General features: G+C 43.5%; 1 protein-coding gene across 5 annotated transcripts in view; it reads right to left on the reverse strand.

The window, feature by feature from the left end:
* doc2b (double C2-like domains, beta) overlaps positions 1-22,057 on the reverse strand; it is a 151,012-nt gene that overhangs the window by 39,472 nt on the left and 89,483 nt on the right. For all 5 annotated transcript variants that reach the window (XM_083697528.1, XM_083697526.1, XM_083697527.1 and 2 more), the window contains one exon: positions 9,566-9,645. In XM_083697528.1, coding sequence (XP_083553654.1) covers positions 9,566-9,645 — 80 coding nt within the window. The remainder of the gene's footprint in view (positions 1-9,565; positions 9,646-22,057) is intronic.

Consider the following 22,057-nt stretch of genomic DNA (forward strand, 5'->3'; position numbering starts at 1 on the left):
CATTGGCAAGTGTGGAGACAATGGCATCATAACCATGCAATGTGCATATGGCACCAAGGGGTCAGAGCATTTTCGAAAACAGGCTTTGGCGGTGGTCAAGAAAAAAAAAGTATCAGTTACGGCATTGTGATGTCACGGGTGCATCAACGTGACTGAAATGCTCGGTCTTACGCAATTCCTGAGCAAATCCCTGCGACGACACATGTTGTTTGCTTTATTAAGTGACATTCTGATTCCGTCCCATTATTTGGCCTGTGGTCATGTAATACCCCGTAATCCTGTGTTTTCCTGTGAGAGCGATCCTCTCTTCCCGATGGCTTTCTAATACCCCCTTACTGCACCGGTCCTGCATTCATAGTGACAACTTCTCATATAAAATAACCAGTACCCCCCCCCCCCCCCCCCCCCCTCCACCCAACCACAGCACTGGAGAAAAACACAGCTAGAAATGTGTAATAACAGATGAAGTACAAGTACGGCCATATCTGAATACTTATCTTCTGGGGACGATGTTGTCATCGCTAACAGTATGTGAGGGGACTAAAACCCATGTTTGTTCAGCATAACAGTTTAGTTTACCGCTGTTTTTACACTTTACACTTTTACGGCCGTCAACTAGTCCCAAGGTATGTATTCACGTTTGTGTGTGTGTGTGCGCGTGTGTGTGTGCGCGCGCGTGTGCGCGTGTGTGTCTGTGTGCACTGTCCGGACACGAGCAGTGACCCAGTTCACCCTTTTATTTATCGGATACGTTCGGGTTCGGGTTAGCCTAAGTCTGGCCTCTCTGTGCTAAAACCCAAGTTATGGTCCTTGTGAAGAGCAGGCCTCACACAGTTCTCAAGACAAAAGTAATGGATGTGTGAGCAAAACGCTGCGCGTTGGTTGCAGTCTACTCTACAGCTATGAGTGTTTCCAAAGCACTCAGTCAAATAAATAATCTCCAATTAGAGACAACTGACTAATGTGTGTGAGTGAAACCACCTATAGAGTGGGTTGGATGGTGAAGTTCGGAGTGTGTGTGTGTGTGTTTTTGATACCAATTGCAGAGGCAGTGGGGTGTCGAGGTTTAGTGTGTCTGCCAAGTCACAATGGCTCCTGGGAAAACTCCCTGGCGAAGAGAAGATGCCCCATCCTATACAGAAAGTGATGTTCCCCCTGACACCGTCCACGGCTATTTCTGTCTCCCTCTGTGCCTCTCTCTCTGCGACCCTTCTAACCCTTACCTTAACCCTAACCCAACCCTTCTAACCCTAACCCGACCCTCCCAACCCTAACCCGACCCGCCTAACCCTAACCCTAGACAGACAGAGGCTGGACGAGCATTTGCTCCCGCTTCAATCAATTTGCGACAAATTCAAAGGGACCAAATTGACAAATTGTTGTTTTGTGAGCTATTTTCTTACTTGCTTAATTAAATAAGTGGGGCGAGGACCCTGGGAAGATGGCAGAGCTAAACAGAGTGACATTAATCCAGCGAGGGGCAGGTGAACCACGTGTCTCTGTCTGCCTAAGCCTTGCAGAACCAGGCGTGTATCGTATGGCTGATGAGGCTCATTGTATCCCAAAATACACACATCCATCCTGTGAGTGAGGATACGTGTAACAGGTTCTCCATGGACCCGATTCAAACTGTGGTCAATCATTACAAAGTAGTGATGTGGAATGGATGCTCCATTGCCTGCATAAAGGCTTTTCCAATATAGAGAGCACTACACTGTATAACTCCAAAGAGGGCAGGTCCCTAGTCTGTCTTAAAAGTGTAGTTTAGATAGCTCTGGTGGTCTCACTGGAGAAGGGGTAAGAGAGGGGGTCTTCCGTTACGCTATACATAATCACAAACCATAAACACGGCACACACCAGCATCACTAAAAGCTTCTGGAGATGGAATGCTGGAGCGTATGTGAATAATACCGCATATCATCAGCACTCCATTAATTTGGATGGAGTCCCTTTATAGACTTGGGGATCTGTCGTAAATGAGACACGTTTTTCTCTTTGACTGGCAGGCGCCTTCATTCATGGCTTGTAACCCCCCAGCATTAAGTGCACCTCTGACTTAATTGAAACGGAATTTGATGTTGCCATATCGTCTGCTATGATCGGTTTGAAAGACAGCTTTCCCCCCCAAGCAATAATTTACTGCATAGCGTTAGAGTCTGGATGCACTGCACATCAAAACAAACGAAGTAGACTCCTGTCGACTACAGCTATCCAATAACAGGTGCATCAACACAGAGGACTCAAAACAATCCTCTGGAAATCCATAATGAGGTCCAATCAAAACAGCATTCCAAAACAAAAAATATTCAGCTATTCACCTCTTCATTCCACCAACAAAGAACTATTTCATAATGCACCAGGCCTTGCCTCACCTTCTGTCAATAGACGGGTTCACATCATGGTGAGGGCTCTAATGAAATATTAACAGGAAGAAAGCCTCTGGCCAAATTGAGCCTGTGATTTACATGCAGCAGGGCCCGTCAGAGGGATCAGGGAGACGAGCTTGCCGTCTGAGCCGCCAGCACAGAGGTCCCTATCTGGGGGATGTTGGAATTGTACAATATTCTGTATGTAAGCTGTGTCTCTCTCTGCCTTCACCCTTCCACCTAGTAGGCCATAAAAACACAACGCAGAGTAGATGTTCTGAAAACACCAGACTTTAGGGGAGGGGGGGGGGGCAGGGGACTGGTTACCATAGCAACCTAGGACCTCTCAAGGTCACATTCAAAGAGAGTCTCTGGTATAAGCGTTGGGACGAGACAGGATCTAAGAGAGAGAGAAAGGACAATGGTAACTGTTACATCAAATAAAGCCCTCTCCAAAAGACGTCAACCTCAGTTCTCCTTATTTCATCTCATCACATACTAAAACCTGTTGCTGCGGAAGAATTACACAACTATCGAACAGGGAAAAACACAGCCCAGATGGAAGACCATGGGCCTGTCTGTGGGAGCAGGGAGACGGGTCAGCCATCTGAGCCGTCAGGACAAAGGACAGAGGTCCCCATCTGGGGGAAAAACACAGCCCAGATGAAAGAGCACGGGTCATTCTGGCGGGTCAGAGCTGGGGTTGTGGCGGAGTCTTTGATCATCAACATTCAAGGGAGTTTGTGACCTGGTTCAGCCATCAATGGCTGTGAGAACACACTCAGACGTTTTTGAATGGGTTTCCACCCAGATGCAATGCTTATAGAGATACAGTACTGGGGATAGTTCCATGAGGGTTTGTCTTCAATATGGGGTTCAATGTTGTTGTTTTATTATTATTATTTAATTTTTATTGGGTTAGGGTTAGAGACAGTAAAAATAAACAGGAAAGTAAAGAGGAGAGAGCACGTCAGCAGGGAGTGGGCTGGATTCAAACCCATGCCAGCATGGGCTTACGTGTGCACTGTAGGCCATGGTGCTAGACCACTGGACCACCAGAGGCCACATATGGGGTTCGATGTTGAACAGAGCAGGTATGCTATTTTGCGAGCAAAACCCTGTATATAACAAAATGTTAACATTAAAAAATAACTGGTGGAGTTCACTCAAACAATGCCACTTTGCATAGCGAGAAACCCACCCTTCTACCTCTCCTGGCTCCGTTAGGTTGGAAACTAAGCATCCTCCTTCACCACCACTGGCTCGCCAGGCTGGGGGGATCAACCACTGGCTCGCCAGGCTGGGGGGGATCAATCGCACAGGCTCATTAGTGCAAAAAACTCCAAAAACAAAAGTTATCTCCTAGTTCCAGGCGTCACTGTTCATTCCAGGAAAACGGCAGGGTCTGGAATCAGGATCTATAGGTCTTAATTATTGATGTGCGCCATCCAAGAACAGTTACAGGGAGAGGAGGGGCGGTTAGCCAGGCTTTGAACCTGGGTCTCCCACGTGCCACTGTGTTAGCCTGCTGAGATGAAGCCTCGGCATTAGCTTCAGGAGCCAATGCAAGTTGTCAGCTCTCAGGAAATGTTACTCATCGCGCGAGCACGGTTCGCCGAACCCACCTCTGAGAGGGAAAGAGAGGACTCTACACAAGAACATAGTTGGTTCTAGTGAAAGAGACAGAGAGAAAGTAAGAGGTACAGGTCCCTCCCCTCAATATTCCTCCCCCAGTTTGGCAGTAGATAAGGCACAGGAGTCAACCAGTCTGCAAATAGCTGCCATCAATCAATGATAGCTGGCCTGCCAGGGGGCACCCACTCTCCTGCCCACTCCAATGCCCAGTCTGTCCTCTCTGCTGCCCGGTGCCCTCTATGTCATCCATCCACCGGGACAGATAGACAGAGCTGAGGGCATCCGATGCTAGTCGGAGGCATGTCTTAGTCACTGTGTTCCTCAAACCAACTGGCAACCAGGGAATAACACCACAGCACTCTGGAGCCGGTCGGGGTCGGACTCCAGAGGATGCTGCTGTTAGCTGTGGCAGCCCGCCCACATGTGTTTACAATAATAAAGGGGCTCCATTGTTGACAGCCAAAGCGTCAAGCAGACACAACAAATTAACAACTCAACCATATTATTATCAGGGTGTTCCTCTGGGGGGAGCGTTTCCAGGGCTGAACACTGAAGCGACGTCAGATTTAACTGTTATGCAATTACTGTTACTAATTGTTACAGGCATAAGAGATAAAAAAAAAAAAAAAAAACATTATTCTGATATAAATAAATATATCAATGAATGCCTGGCTGACAATCTAAGTTCAGAGTGTAACTTGGCAAATTTACTGTAATTGTGTGTCCAAAGATGAGTCAACAGTACTAGCTGCATGTACAGTACAGTATCTGATTCAACACTGAAGTGTGTCTCTGATGAATGAGAACAATTGCTTTCTATTGATTGCCCCACCCCAGCAACAAATTAAAGCTTTTATTCAAGTCGGTTCTCTTCAGAAAAGTCTTTGTTTTGCATGATTAAAGAAAGAGAGTTGTTTTTTTCCTAACTCCTGGCAGAAATACATCAATCGTGCAGTTAACAAGTTATTGACCATGTATGTCCAGAGAGTCTGTTTTCTACATGGAGTAGGACTTCAATTTTACTTTAACACACTTTGCAATTTAAACATTCAATTTAAAAACAGCCATTTAATGTCTTCTGATTAAACCACCAGTCTGGTTCCTTTCTAGGCGTACCCTAAAATAGGGGGACTATGCATAAAAAGAGTTGCAATTTCTGAATGATGAAACCAATGTGTACACAAATACCATCAAATAAAAGCTGAGAATCTCTACTTTAACCTCATAGTAATTGTTCGATTCAAATCTAAACTCTTGGTAGACCAAATGCTTTAACTGTCCCATTACTTAAACATGGCCCTGTATCTCACTGGTATTTTCTAGTGTGTTGACTTTCATTAAGTAAGCATATCTACAGTATATTGTCAAACCAAAGCAAAATGCCTGACTTGGCCTTGCCATAGCACTGTAGCAACCTAGCGTGGGGCTGGCTGGCCGGGTGACTAAGGCCAGATGGCCAAGTCAGTTCATTATATGTGAAGCAGAAGATGAGTCTGTCCTATGTACGTCATAGAGGTGCAATTCCCCACCACGAGGGAACAAAATGGCAGCGCTTACATAATATCCTGCTTGGATATGGCAGAATCATTGATGCAGAAATAATATTGATAATCATCACGGGAGTCGTCTCCCAGGAAGTGCATTTCTTTTTGACGCAGAAAGCGTTTGAACTCGCATTTCATGCAATTCTACATTGTTTTCAGCAACATGTTTGAGTACTGTAGCAGTTCGCTTGCTACAGAACCACAACACTGGGAGCAGCGGAGTCAGCACGCACAAGATTCCCATCTAGCCAATGTTGATTGTCTAACGACTGTTAAACAATGTTTAAATATGCACATTGTTAATGTTGTTTTTCATCAAATAATATCCCCAACGTATCTTTTGAGTATTATTGCTTTGGCTTCACAGGGACCTACCCATGAATTGCTTTAGTGAAGGCGTCGCAGGCTATTCCATGCAAGGCATTATAATAAAATAAGTAGTCTAGGCCTAATGAAATACAAAACCGATAGGGATTTTCCAAAACAATGTTTGTAGACCTAAAGTACAGTGCATTCGGAAAGTATTCAGACCCCTTCACTTTTTCCACATTTTGTTATGTTACAGCCTTATTCTAAAATGGATTAAATAACTTTTTTTCCCTCATCAATCTACACACAATACCCCATAATGACAAAGCCAAAACAGGTTTTCAGAAATGTTTGCTAATTTATTAAAAATAGTTGGCTTTGTCATTATGGGGTATTGTGTGTAGATTGATGAGGAAAAAAAATAATTTAATGAATTTAATCCATTTTAGAATAAGGCTGTAACATAACAAAATGTGGAAAAAGTTAAGGGGTCTGAATACTTTGCAAATGCACCATAGAGTATAATCATCAACTATGCAGTTATGGTGAATCTAGGCCTAGGTAAACATCAACATGGCGCAACACAACATGACTAAACTGTTTTAATGACTGTTTTTATATTTCTCTCCAATCTTTGATCCTGCCATATCTAATTACTTGTAGGTAACCGTTGTGTGTGTTAAAGTTACTACTGATGCTCTGCAACTAGTTGCGCTGATCCAATAGGCTACCCGACTTTTCAGATGGCGACAGCTTAGAGGTACAGTACAGGTATCTGTTTTCTAAATGAAGATTACAGAGGGAAGTGAAAATGCCTACATTTATTATCTTTGGATTTCGTGATTAGAACCTTGCTTTGGAACTACCATAGCCAAATAATGTCCCTGCACCCACTTAAACTGATGGAGGATCACTGTGGGAGAGGGACCTGCTACTCTTACCGGAGAGAGACTGTCTTTGATGCTAGCCCAACAGCCTCCACTCCGAGGCTTTGAGAGGTTGCCAGAAGAGTTGCCAGTGACTCCCCGGACTGGGAGGTTCACTGGTCTCCTGCCAGGAATGGGAGCCAAAGCACAGACCGGGGTGCATTCAGAACATATACAATGCCCTCCATAAGTATTGAAAAGAGGAAGCATTTTGTCTTTTTCTAGCTCTATACTCCAACAGTTTGGATTTTAAATCAAACAATTACTATGGGGTCAAAGTAGAGATTCTCAGGTTTAATTTAATGTTTTTTTCTTTCAGATTAGTTTCACCATTTAGAAAGTACACATTTTTTTAAGCATCCTCACAATATTTCAGGGCTCCAAAAGTATTGGAAAAAATAATAGAATGTCCAAATAAAGCACTCGTGTTTAGTATTTGGTCGACAATCCTTTGCATGCAATAACTGCCTGGAGTCTGCGACACATTGACCCCACCAGACGCTGACTGTATTCTCTGATGATGCTCTGCCAGGCCTGTACTGCAGATCATCTTCAGTTGTTGTTTGTTTTGAGGTCTGCAGTACACCACCTAAAGTTTATTTTTTCTTCAAGTTCCCTCTTCAGAAAATTTAATTTAAATCTGGAGATTGACTTGGCCACTCTAGAACCTTCCACTTTTTGGCTGTGACGAACTCCCTAGTTGCTATGGCAGTGGCCATTGCTATACAGTATATGGAAGCATTTGGTCGTACTTCAGCAGACAAGATGTTTTGGTACACTTCAGAATTCATTCTGTTGCTGCCGTCAGCAGTGACATCATCAATGAAGACAAGTGAACCAGTTCCACCATATTTCACAGATGTGATGGTATGCCAGGGATTTTGGACAGTTCCTTTTTTCCTCCACACTTTATACTTGCCATCACTCTCAAATCCAAACTGTTGGAGTATAGAGCTAAAAGAAGACTACATACACTCCTTTAGGTACGACAATTGCAGGAGAAGCATCACTAGCATCACAGTTAGCATCACTAACCAAGGGATACAATCTGGCAACCCAGCCTGGTGTGTTACACACCTGACACAAGCTTTCTCCAGGGAGGTACAAGGGGTTGGCTTGGAGAGTCTCAAGTCAGCCAACTGGTTCTCCTGGGGAGAAGATGGGCTGTGGGAGAGGGGAAAAGGAGAGTTTGCTCTGTCCGTTGCACTAGTCTGCCAAGCCAGTCAATGTGGGTCTGACTGGGTAAATTGGACCTACTTAGCCTGAACAAGACAATTACAGGTGAGGTGGAAAATGAGGTGGAATTGGCCACTTCAACTTTGAGTGGAGAGGTGAACAGACAGCAGTGGCTCTACAACTTTTGCCATATTCCCGGAGATGCCTTTTGTTTAGTATCATAAAAGAGTATCCAGTAAATAATCTTGATTTCAGGCTGTCATCACGCCACCTGCGCCTCCGCATTCAGAAATACTGTCTGGCGCGTCGCACAGCCTGCCACGACACGATGTGGAAAATTGTATTTGGAATCATTTACTGGTAAATGTCACGCAAAATTTGGGCAAGCTATTGAGAGAAAGAGACATCTTGAAACAAATACAGTTGTTTCCCCATGTTGTCCTAGAGGCCAGTGAGCGACCGAGCCTTCAGAGCCATCTCCATCTTCAATAAGGAGGCAGCAACTCAATAAACAAAGCACAGTGGGGAGAAAAGGCTTTGACTCCCAGACATAAAGCGATTTCTCAGCTTGGGGGGGTTGAGTGAGTGTGTAGGTGTCCCTGAATGTATGTGTGTGTTTGAGTGTGTGTGTGTGTGTGTGTTGAAACAGGTACCGCAGCGAGGACAGACCAAAGGTTTGGATCCAGAGCGGAGTGGACAGCAGCAGATGCTACCAGCAGCTTGTTGTCAGGGGAAATACCCTTCACACCACCACGACAGAGATGCAGGGAACACAAGCGACAAAACAAGCCACTGATCCCTCTGCGAGCCTCCCCGGCTCATCAACAACACCAGGGGCCTCCCTAAGAGCCATAGGCTAGTGTTTAGGCACTTTAAAGGGCTGAACTGCCATTGGGGTTGTTGTGACATGGGGGAGGCCTTTTTGACTGACTGTAAAAGTGTTTTTTGGGGAGGGTTGGGTTTTTTTGTTGGCAGCAGCACATACTAGAGGCCTGGAGTGAGGTGAGTGTGTGTGTGTGTGTGTGTGTGTGTGTGTGTGTGTGTGTGAGGTATGTGTCGGCTAAAAGTGAGGCAGAGTTGACAGTGCCAAAGTGGCTATCAACCTGACTTTTATAGACAGTATAAAAAATGATACCATTTCCAGGCTTGATTTTGAGGTTTAAATTGAATTTGTTGCTGTTGTAGCAGTTATCACAACATGGTGAATTCATTGGTTCGCTACAACAGGGAAGTGGTTTTAACATCCAGGAATTGACCACCAACCTACAGAATAGGTTCCTACAGAATTGAGCCCCTGGGACCTGGCCAAGGCACTTAAGTGGAATTGCTCCAGTTAATACCAACACATATAAATGTATCTGCCAATACAACATCTGTAATGAAGACAGGCTTCACAACAGGGACTCCATCATCATGACATAACTGTAAGTCGACAGCACAGGATGGCACACCTCACTGTTCTTACTGAATAACTAACAACGAATTGAACTGAGACAATATCGATTCATATCTGGGGGTTGAGGGGAAGCATGTGTAACTAGCTGGGGACAGGACTTTCCCTTTACGGACAATCATCATCATCATCATCATCATCATGAATAAAACTACCTTGGCTTTGTTGATGGTGCAGTGCAGAGCGTTGTTCTCCTGGTCATACAGCAGACTGAAATCCAGGGTCCCCAACGTAGCTGTAGGAGAAAGAGGGAAGGGAGAGAAAGAGAGAGGAAAAGAGAGAGGGAAAACAAAATCAGACATTAGAGCACAGCTCTATCGACGGCTTCGACTAGAGGCTATACACTCACCTCCTCACACCAGGAGGAGCGGGGTCGTACACTCCTGCTTCTTTACCTGTGAGGAGAGGGCCTTAATGAGGCCAACTGTCAAAACAGGAGTGGGATTGACCGTCATCCGCTACTCAAACTGAACTGAGAGACACTGTGTTGTGGGTTGTGATGTGTTTCACCCCATGTGGCCGTGCCAGACTGTCAACATGCAGTAGTAGTACTTGCTCACTGCCAGAGGTGGAGGCACTACCTGTGCGCACCTGCACAGGTGACATTCTCCAATGACATTGTACATTTGCACTCTCTCTCACACACACACGCACACACACACACACTCACACACACGCACTCACACACACGCACTCACACACATACATGCACTCACACACACACACACACACACACACACACACACACACACACACACACACACTCCACACACATACACGCACTCACACACACACACAGGTACATGCATACTATTACATACTACTACTGCTACTACCCATGATTGTTGTTGTGTTTTTCTGCTGCTAAATATTTGTGCTACCTTATGCTATTGTTTTTATTATTATTATTACTTTGTTGCACCGTTGAGGAGCTAGCTTGCCTGTAGCATTTAATTGCGATGTCTACGGCTGTATTCTGTGTATGTGACAAATACACTTTGATTTGATTTGATTTGATGCACCTAATTCAAATTCTCAGGAGGAATCATCTGATTTACTCCATAATGTCCATGTGGAGTGTAATCCTATCCAAACATTTAATTAAATGCATAATCATACAATCAAATCCTTTAAACAGACATAAACATAGGCCTATTCCCATCTTGAATTATGGAAATAAAAATGGACTGACACATGAAATTGTGCACAAGACCGTGCCATCTCCTTTGAGAAACTGATGACAGCCCTTTGCTGGGGGGAGAATGTGTACCCTAGACCTTGATACTACTTGTGTTTGTTGTCCTGCTGTGTGTTAATTCAATAAACATTCCCTCATGTTAGGGAACGGTGTGTGTGTGTCCACGCACTAGCAGCTAACTGATGCTACATAGAATGGCATCAGAGGACACCTGAGGGATTAAACCAGGTTTGTTTTCGATTACCAAGATTGCCGCCCAAGCCGTGACTTCAATCTTTAAAACATTTATGAGATGCTGGGGGACTGCAATCAGCAGGGGCTTTTGCCCTTTTTTTCCATCAGAATTGCCTCGCAAAATTGTTTTTCTTTCCACTCACACACCCCCCCCTCCATCTACAATTTTCTGCCCCTTGGTTGCCTTATGTAGCACGTAGCTTGAATCAAATCCATTACCCCATGTTGTATTATTATTTCTATGCTCTAAAAAGGAACATATCCCCAGCATTTTCTCAACAGCAATCACGTAGAGTGAGAAAGAGGGAGCAAAAATTGGCAGGTAATAATGCTATCACAAATAATTCAGGCCTGCAACTGTATATATTTGGTTGATACAGGAGGGGCTATGACAATCATTCAATAACTTCAAACCCCTCCTCCTCCAGCCTCTCTTGCTGCTTCTGCTCGCTCTCTCCCAACCTAAAGGTGCTCAAGGCTTTTGATTTTCGTACCATAAAAATAACCAAGTTGTTTTATCGAAAGCTTGGGTACAATTAAATGCATTTCATGTTTCCATAAAATTCAATGGTGTAACTTCATGTACCGTCTACATTGTTATTAGGATAAATATTTTTTAAATTATTTATAATACTTTTTTTTTTAAATTATTTTTATTTTATTTTATTATAAATAATATCCATGACGTGAACCTCAAGAATGTTGGTCTTACTGATTATTCTTTGACCTCATGTTTTCAAGTTACTACATGGAACTTTCGACCTATGGGGGGGCTCTTGAGCTAGGCAGGTCCTAGAGACTGAAATATCAAATCAAATCAAATCAAATTAAATGTTATTTGTTACATACATCGCATACAGCCGTAATTGACATAGTGAAATGCTTTGGGATCTTGCTCCTTGCTCAACTAAAACAGTCAACAACAATCAACAAATCAGCAATACAATATAATATAGTAATAAAACAAGTAACTATAGTAATAGTGCAATAATGTCAGATATTGTTATTGTTATTGATATTGCAATATTGTCAAGAAATTCCCTGACAGGGGCAAACCTCGCCATACCCATGAGCAAAGCTTATTTTGCTAAAGTTTGTAAGCCTTAAACTAAGTACAGTGTGTTCTAATGAGATAATAAATCGATTTACATTACAGTATGTCATGAATCTAATCTCGGATCCCAGAATCTCATCTCTAGATTGAGATTCTGGGGGCCCAGGAAGTAAAAAGTGCTGTCTGAAGTTGTAAGCAAGTCCTCATCCCTCTGAACCTTTTGCTGTAGGCTCCACCTGAACTGCATGTGATGACTCCTCCCCCCCCCCCATGCTATTACAATGCTATACACTGATTGCACAAAATGAAAACATGGAGTTAGTTGAAGTTTTCTATGCCAGCATTTGGCAGTTGAGTAGTTGAGTAGCATTCAGTTGTAAATGTTTTAAAATCTGGTTGAAAGTCCTCCTCTCTATTCTTCATAGAATCTGTGTGTCGCTGGTGAAATTCACCGGATGCACCGCCTCCCATCGGCACTTTTTGATGGGTGCGCTGTCAGACTCCCCATTTAAATGGAAAGACTATCATGAACCATACAGTCAACACGCCAAAATGTCAACATTTATGTAAAGAATTAGCGACAAAAGTTATTCGATGTATCCTTAAGATGCGCTACTGTATCTTCATTTCTGCATGTTTATTTGTCATAGACCCAAGGGTGAGGTTTGCCCTGTTCTCATCACAGAAATGACAGAATTGTGCACCATGCTGTGACAGTTCCCTTGTGTACTGCTCTAGTTTTGAGGTAAATCAGCTGCAACACTTGAAGAGGTAATGCACACACCTTCATGACATCTCAAGAGGGAGAAAAGAAATAACCTACAGATAGTATATGTACAGTACAGAAAAAGAAACAAGCATCGGACTTTGTTCTCTTGATACGAGAACTACAGTCCCTGTAAATTACATTTACATCTTCACAATAGAAGTATAGAGTGCAGCATATCTGCAAGTGAATGTCCCAAATATATAAACCCTACACTACTGTATGCAGTAAGCCTACATTAAAGACTTGCTAATTTAATCAATATCCAGAGAGAGGCTAGGGGGAAAGTTTCACTGCAACAAAGCCCTGAGACTCATCGGAGAGGTGGCAAGAAATAATTTCCGCCGCAGCAATTAGAAATCTGGCTGTGAGGACAGACGGTAATTAAAGGAAATGTCAATAATACAAAGCGTAGGCCTCTGTTCCGAGCCGAGTTTTGGACCTAAGAGGAGTAATTGAACACGGCATAATTCATCAGCAGAGGCAGACTGGCTTGGGTTGGGTTTGAGCTTGGCGTTTGACATCTTACGCTGCATTTTTATTTGATTCCGTACCCAACTTAGACTGCTTTGTGATTCATTCAAAGTGCCAGCCTAGACTAGATTGCCATGTAACTTTTTTATCTCAGTTTTTTTAGACTTTGCGCATATTAGAAAGCTCTTTCTGGGTGCATTATTTCCGTTGTTAGGGCACTCTGGAAAATAGAAGAGGTTTCCAGTGGTTACAGACAGAAGGAGAGGGAGAGGGAGAGGAAGAGGGAGAGAGAGAGAGAGAGAGAGAGAGATGGTATTGGAAGCCGAATACACTGGTGTGTTACGCTAGCCTGATGAGCCGAATGCTTCATTAAAAGCTTTCGGGGGGGTGTGTTGAGAAACATTAATTTCCTTCCGCTCCTGCATTAATTTCCTTCTGTCTGAAGCTCCTCAAAGGTTACCTACATTTGAGCCCATTACCAAACTGCACAGGGGAAGCCATCAAGGGCTCTTCTTCTCACCACCCCAAAAAAGCAACACACAGCTGAAGCATTTAATGATATTGTTGACAAAAGCTGCCATTGTTCAACCTTGGTCTTAATCACCCCTCATCTGCTTCAATTAAAGTGAATAAAAATGTAATTAACGCTTTAATGGGCCTCACTGCCTAAGCCACTGGATGAGTCCTCGGCGATCCTCGCAAACAAACACAACACAACACAACATTATCATAATCATATCTTCATTGTGCTCCACTGAATCTTGGGAGTGCAAGTCAACCTGGTTATCTCCATGGCGATGGAGGGTAAAAAAAAGAAAAAGGCCCCACTTGGTGTTGTTGGTGGCGAGCCGAGATGGACACGCCAGCAGGCCTTAACATAGAAACAAATCTGAAATGTCAAAGCCATGAAGGCTCAGAGAGAGAAAGGCCATGTTTGGATAGGAACAGAGGCAGGAGGATACCTGACCCAGAATCCTTTGGTCCACTCCTGGGGTCGCTGGCATTATCAAAAGCAGGAAACCATTTTGTGCCCTGACAGAAACCGCTACTGTACAGTGCCACCTGCACTGCATATCAAATGGGTATCAGAAACCTTAACATGGACGAAACAATGGACATACGGTTGTGATACTGTACTGTTGGATTCAATGATCATGTAATACACCACAGCTGTCTGCTCGAGAGACATATAGTTTATATCAGTAACAAAGGCACAACAGCACACTCTCACACATGCAAATGACTTCCTTTGTGTAAACACAGAGCATATGCTGTTTTTTTAGATACAGTATTTCTACTATATCAATGTACAGTGTGTGTGTGTGTGTGGTTATACTCTACTGCATCTACAATTGCATGAAGAGACCTAGCCAATAAGGTAAAGCCCCGTCTTTAAAATGGCATCATTACCTGGTTATCTAAAAAGGTTTCCCTCTGACCTTTTCACAGGACCTGATTTCCATTGATCTCATCTTTGACATTCCACTAATTTGGCCATGTTTGATGGCATGCACCCATATTCACTCTCCTCTTCATGAATGGGGATTCACATTTAAGAGAGATCAGCCAGTTTGATATGAAGGAGGAGAAGGAAGAATATAATTATCCGTATAGGCTATTATGATTCTGTTTTCATTTGATATGACGCATTGTGACGTATTGTGTCGTTTTATAAATATGAATATCGTAGGCGAAATATCACTGCACTGGTACTAGATGGAGATTTACTGTATGTGCTGAAGCCACTGCATTTGTCACATGGATGTCAATTGAGAGTGTTGCCTGGAGACTGTTGAACCTGCACGATGATGTTCATCACGGCTACAAAGCAGTCAGTCATACATTGTAAAGTTACTACTACATTGCTACTTTATACAGTACCATACGTTCTCTGAGATTTCAACTCCACACCTGACACAGTTGTCTAGAACAAACCTGATCCACGGTTTCAGACCTACAGTGGTTACTCTGTACAGCACTACACATCGAATACATAACAGACAGCTCTGTAAGTATATCAAAATATTTCTGATCTGATCCTCTATTGCTAGTGAAGGCTCATTCTGTTCCACGCAGAACTCTGTGACGGTAGGATACACAGCATTCTCTGTAACATACTGTGATCTGTGTGTTTGCAGTGACAGGAGTGCTCGCTGCAGGGTAAAAACAACTCCTCATATCTCTCTCTGTAGTGCACATGGCAATGCATGTTTGTAACCACTATGACATTATTTGTGATATTGTCAATTGTTGGTTGAAGATTGTGACTAGAACAGCCTACGTACAGCAGCTGCATACCAACCATGTCAAAGGTTGAGGAACAATCCGTTTCAGTCTAAAATATTCCAACAGCAGTTTATCTGGAAACGTGTTTAGCTGTAGGAATGTGGTCCCAGTGTTGAAGACCTAAAATGCTGGACCTCGAGAGAGCGGAGGAAACAAAATGAATCAAATCAAAGACCTGAGGAACAAATTAAACTGATGGACTGAACTTGATGTCATCAAGGATTTTTACATGAGCCATCTGTCACTGACAACAGCACAGCAGCATTGTGATGGGCACTGTAGCTTGGGGAGGAAGTGCGGCTTCAGCAGTAGTTGAATGGGACTACACTAACTGCGGAGGTAAGGGGGATTGCTTTGTAAAGTTGTGGGCAAAGACTTAATACACTCTGACAGGACATGGTGTGGTGAGGCCTGATAACACCGGGGACAGTGAGAAGTCATTAGAAGATTTGTGTTCTGGGGCAGTCAAGGACACAACACGCTTAGGAGTTCTGACCATACACGCGCGACCTTCCCGTTCTGACCTTCCCCGCGGAACCTGTGTGTGTCCCAAGCAGTAGGAGTTTGTTATCGTGCATTCATTCTTCAAGCTATACTTATTCACTGCTAGACTGTTTTCTGAGGCAGGGCTTAACTCACCACATTAATGGTAAGAGAGACCTTGACATGAATCTCTAGGCCGAGCACTGAGGTAATGAGTAAACAGTTGGAACGGTCATCCTGGTAGAGGTCACCGTCCTCTGTTAATTGGCAGCAGACAGGACAGTGGGACATATGACCTTCTCACAGTGTCACTTACTGAAAAGGGCCCTCCTCATTAGGAACATACCCACAGAGTGTGTGTGCATGTGCGTGTGTGTGTGTGTGTACGTGCGTACATATGTGTACAGTACGTACTGTATGTGTAGTAGAGTAAGAGAGTTGTGTTGGTACTTTATGCAGTTGATAGTGCATGTGTGTGTATGAAACAGACGTCAAGTTATTGCAAACAGTATTCAGTATTCGAACACAATTCGAGTTGCTCCAACTGAGTTCTGTGGGGAGGCAGCCTGTTGTGAGGGATTAGGGTCACTTCACCAAACATTGCCACAACTGGGTAGAGATGCAAACCTCAATGAGGACTGAAGTCAAACTTAGGAATAACCAAGAAAGTCAACTCGTTGCATACATCATGCAAAGATGTCAATCAGAGCTTTGGGTGAACATTTGGATGAACAGAAGTCATAGCAGGACATGCTACCACATCAAATGGCTACAAACCATGCTTCCTGACAAGACCAGAATTTGACACTTTAATCAAAAGTTTATCTGGAGAGTGCCTTGTGGTACACCATTTTGCCATCCACCAAGAAATACGAATGGATTGAACCACAAATGTGTACAGTATAACGAAAAAGACGACATGAAGAGGCATTCAAGCGTGTGGTTCCAGACTGAGGAGTTATGGGGCAGTCTGGTGTTTCTGGGAATGAGTCAGTTTAGAGAACACTCACTAGACTCTCCCTCTGCTGATCTTGGCATTCTGTAACCAAGCCAGGTAGAGGAAATACTTGGGATGGTCAGGGATCCTGGCAAACTTGAGAGTGCCATCTGTTTTGGAGATATAGACTTAGATATCAAAATAAATGACTCACTGTCAACAGCAGAGACTTCCCACCATCCAGAAAGAGGACGAATCACACAGCAGAACAGATGTATATCAATTCGAGGGTAACCAAACTATACTCTCAGTTAGCTGAGAAAATCGAATGTCTCTTCAGGTGAAGCCACACATCTCGTATTCAGAGATGGTTAACTCACCAACTGACAAAGAATTCAAGAACACTCACCACCTACAGTAGAGTGCCAAGTGTTTTATGTGGTATTTACCTAGCAACAATACTTTGATTGGCTACAAAACGAATCATCATAATTTATGCATTTTTGGTGAATAAAGTCACCCTTGGCACTCCAGAATGTTGACAATTTCAGTTATTTTATTTACCCTCGACACTCAGTGAGTTAAAATGGTATTCAGGAAATAAGTGTTGGCTTGGCCAAGCCTTGACTGAAATTGAAGACATTAGGCCAACCTTTGGTCTGGACGGTGACACCGCTCTGAGATGCTGTTTTAATCTCTCATTCACTGGGTTAATCCCCTTTAGTGAGTAAGTCTTCCCACTTTCATCGTCACACTGTGCTTAGAACTGTAATTTGCGCTCTAAGCTGTGACTAGTGTTATGATTCTTATACCAACCCAACAGACAGAGACAGACAGACAGAGAGAGAGAGAGAGAGAGAGAGAGAGAGAGACAGAGACAGAGAGAGAAGCCAATGAACACTGATTGTGTGCAGCAGTGAAGGGCTGAGTCAAACCTACACGTAAATTATAAAGGATATTTTCTACCCTGCTGTACATTCACTGAAAGATAGCTAAATGGATTGGATTTGTGTGGAGGGTTTATGAGGATACTTCTTCTGTAGACCGCAGCAGTCAGGTGAAACAGGGAGCTGTGAGGAGGAGGCACGCACGCACATGAGGAAATGTACCCAACACACAGACTAAAAACCTAATCTTAATACTTGATGACAATTGACAAATACTTGTGAGTGACAGTCGCAACACACATCCTCTGCTCTGTGATATACAGTGCCTTCGGAAAGTATTCAGACCCCTTCACTTTTTCCACATTTTGTTGTGTTATAGACTCAATTTAAAATGGAGCATTTTAGCTAATTTTAAGAGTGTCATAGCAAAGGGTCCGAATACTTATGTACATGAGGTATTTCTGTATTTCAACTTTAATAAATGTACTGAAATTTCAAAAAACGTGTTTTCGCTTTGTCATTCTGGGGTATTGTGTGTGAATTGATGGCAAATTCTTTTAATTTAATCCATTTTAAATTGAGTCTACAACACAACAAAATGTGGAAAAGGTGAAGGGGTCTGAATACTTTCCGAAGGCGCTGTATAGAGATGGACTGTATAGAGATGGACTGTATAGAGATGGACTGTATATAGACGGCACTGTATATAGACGGCACTGTATAGAGATGGACTGTATAGAGATGGCACTGTATAGAGATGGCACTGTATAGAGATGGACTGTATAGAGATGGCGCTGTATAGAGATGGACTGTATAGAGATGGCACTGTATAGAGATGGACTGTATAGAGATGGACTGTATAGAGATGGACTGTATAGAGATGGACTGTATAGAGATGGCACTGTATAGAGATGGACTGTATAGAGATGGCACTGTATAGAGATGGCGTAGTAGAGACATGGCGTAGTAGAGACATGGCGTAGTAGAGACATGGCGTAGTAGAGACATGGCGGTACCTCTGTGATGAAGTGCTGGTTGATTAGTGAGAGCTAAAGCACTGTTCCAATCACTCCTGTGCTGTCACTGTGAAGCACCTGTCCCTCCATAGGGCCTGGCAGCGAGGGGCGGAAGCTGGGACAAATTGATGTAAAGCAAATCCACGGATTTCACAGTTGGGGCAAAAAAAGGAGGCAATTTGATGGCATGAGTCTGTGTCTGTGTGTGTGTGTGTGTGTGTGTATGTGTGCGTGCGTGAATTTACAATGTTAGTGTTCATGTCGGTCTATGTGCCTGGAGGGTGTGTGTGTGTGCACAATGTGTGTGTGAGTATGTTTATATATGAGTTCTGATGTCGTCCAACAAAAGATACCTGGCCACATGTCAGAGGCACATGGATATAGACAGTTTAATCTTCTAGGAGCCCAAGGCATTACTGGGAATCAGACAAGCAGGGTGGATGGGGGCGGACAAAACCCAATCACCATCAAATAGTCCACCATATTGGGCCAGACTTCATCTACTGTAATATGATCCAGAACAATAAATGGGTGAGTGTGGGGGAATATGCAGTGGCCAGAGACGACAGCCATATTAGAATAGGGGAATATTAGAGATGAAAAACCCTGCAGGGAGATGGCAGGATATATTCAGCAGACTCTCAGGAAGAGCCCCTCGTAGCCTCTTGGGTGTAATACCTGTCCTAGTCATGGAGTGTGCTACTGTGTTCTGTTGCAATACCGCAGACATTTTTTTTGTACCCTTCCCCAGATTTGTGCCTCGACACAATCCTGTCTCGGAGGTCTACGGACAATTCCTTCGACCTCATGGCCTGGTTTTTGTTCTGACATGCACTGTCAACTGTGGGGCCTTATATAGACAGGTGTGTGCCATTCAAAATCATGTCCAATCAATTGAATTTATCACTGGTGGACTCCAATCAAGTCGTAGAAACATCTCAAGGATGATCAATGGAAACAGGATGCACCTGAGCTCAATTTTGAGTGTCATAGCAAAGGGTCTGAATACTTATATAAATGTGACATCAGTTTTTTATTTTTAATAAATTAGCAAACATTTATAAAAACATGTTTTGGCTTTGTCATTATGGGGCATGGTATGTAGATTGATGAGATTTTTTTTTTATTTAATCCATTTTAGTATAAGGCTGTAACATAACAAAATGTGGAAAAAGTGAAGGAGTCTGAATACTTTCCGAATGCACAGTACCTTCACCCCTCAGGCTCTAAATGCACCTGGCAGACATTTTGTCCACATTCTCCCCCCCTCAGCTTGGACATGTAGGAAGAGATATCATCTGTGTCACATTGGGATTTGGAGGGTTTTTGTTTCCTACAATATCTGGGATAAAAGTGTGGAAGATCGATAACCTCCTGTCAGTCATGTCTTGTGTGATCTCCCTCCCCTCCCTGGGTAGAATACCACAAATCCTCAGTACAGTGTGCAGCAGAGAAGACTAAAAGAGAGTAGAATCACACCGGAGAGGCAAAAACGCAAAGGACTTTGTTACTCCCTCAGATCCTATCTTTACACAACCTTGAGCAACCAGGGTATAACCTAAGATTATACCCTGTAAAGACACGTCTCCAGACTTCAGCTTTCACTTGGATGCTTCAAGATAAAACCGCAAACTAATGCTACACATTAACATATGATAAGCATACAAACATTTCTGGTTTCACTTGGGCACAATCACTCCTCACAGTCAGAGCCAATCTGTGGTACTGTAAGTGCTGTGGTACAAAATGGCTGCTGCACCAAACTAACAGAGTGTATTTAATGCATTCTTAGAAAAAAAGGTGCTACCAAGAATCATAAAGGGTTCTGTCCCAGTAGGAGAACCCTTTTGGGTTCCATGTCGAAACCCTTTCGGGTTCCTTTTCCTAAGAATGTTCTAAATGGAACCCAAAAGGATTTTACATGGGACTCATAAAGGTTCATCAAAGGGTTCTCCTTTGGGACAGCCAAATAACACTTTTGGGGCTACTGTATACGCATGAAATCCATTTAGTCCCAGATGGGCCAGTATGACTGAGTGGAAAGGAGGGTTAATATACTCCACACAGCGACTGGCTCTGGCTGCCACCCCTCAGTATAGTTGGCAGGAGGCAGCTACCAGACAGCCAGACGCTTTATCGCCACATCAGTCTCCACAGGACTGGCTGCCTGAGAGCACTGCTTCCAACCTGTAGTCTCCACTCTCCACCGCAGCTCTTGGCCATCTATTTACCTGCCCCCGAGAGACTGGTACTGGTATAAGACTTGTCATTTCACTAACATGGTAACTCATATGAACGTTGAAGTTAGCCCCATCATGACAACAATGGCTATTTATACTGTATGCAACAGGCGTCAAGCTGCCGCGAAACGGTACTGCTTCCTCGTTCCCAAGCTCACACCTCAACATTGTGTTCTCTGAAGTGTGCCAACACACTTGACTACCCTCCGAAACAGCCAATGCTAGCCTGCTACACCGAAAAGCTAGCAAATCAATGGCGAGTTAGGTATTTCAAATTGAGGAGTGAGTTTACCATCTCAAATCTGTTAGATATACAGTACATAGACTAGAAAAGTATGCAATGACCAAAAGCATATACTGGTTCCAACCAGCAGATACTGTACTGGCCTGATTGAAAAGAGAAAAACAATCATGCAGACTGTACAGAAACTTGCAAGCACCCAGATTGGAACTTGTGAAATGACTATTCATAGATTTTCCTTTATTGACTACAGCTTGGGGGATTTTCACCACTTTGTGTGTGTGTGTGTGTGTGTGTGTGTACATGATTTGGGGAAGACAGCTGGCGGTTTCAAGATACACTGATCAAGGGGAGGGATAAAGGTTTTAGCAGCCTTTAGAGGATAGCAGAAGACAGCACAATCCCCCACCGGATGGATTATGATGTGTTCGCTAGCTGCGGGATACTGTAAAAGGGATGTGTGTGTGTGTGCGTGTGTGTGTTTGTGTGAGTGTGTCTGTGTGTGTGTGTGTGCCTGTTGTAAAAGCATGCCCTGTTCCGCCCCTAGTAATACTAACACATCACATGTACATGGATTCACGAGCAGTTTAAGACCTAAACCTGACCTCAAGTTGTGAGGCAGACAAAACACAGCCTGTTCATGAACCACGCATGGGTTTTTAATGCTTGTTGTGTCTCTTTAATGCTAAATTGAGATTAAAAAAAACAAAAAAAAAAAAAAACATGTCCCAACCCACCAGTCATAACAACAACATATCACATTTTCTAGGGCTCATCCACTGGGCTGTAAGAGACCTCAATCAGATCAGTTTGTGACGTAGACTAGTATAG

Source organism: Argentina silus (assembly GCF_951799395.1).
Source record: "Argentina silus genome assembly, chromosome: 2".
NCBI lineage: Eukaryota > Metazoa > Chordata > Actinopteri > Argentiniformes > Argentinidae > Argentina > Argentina silus.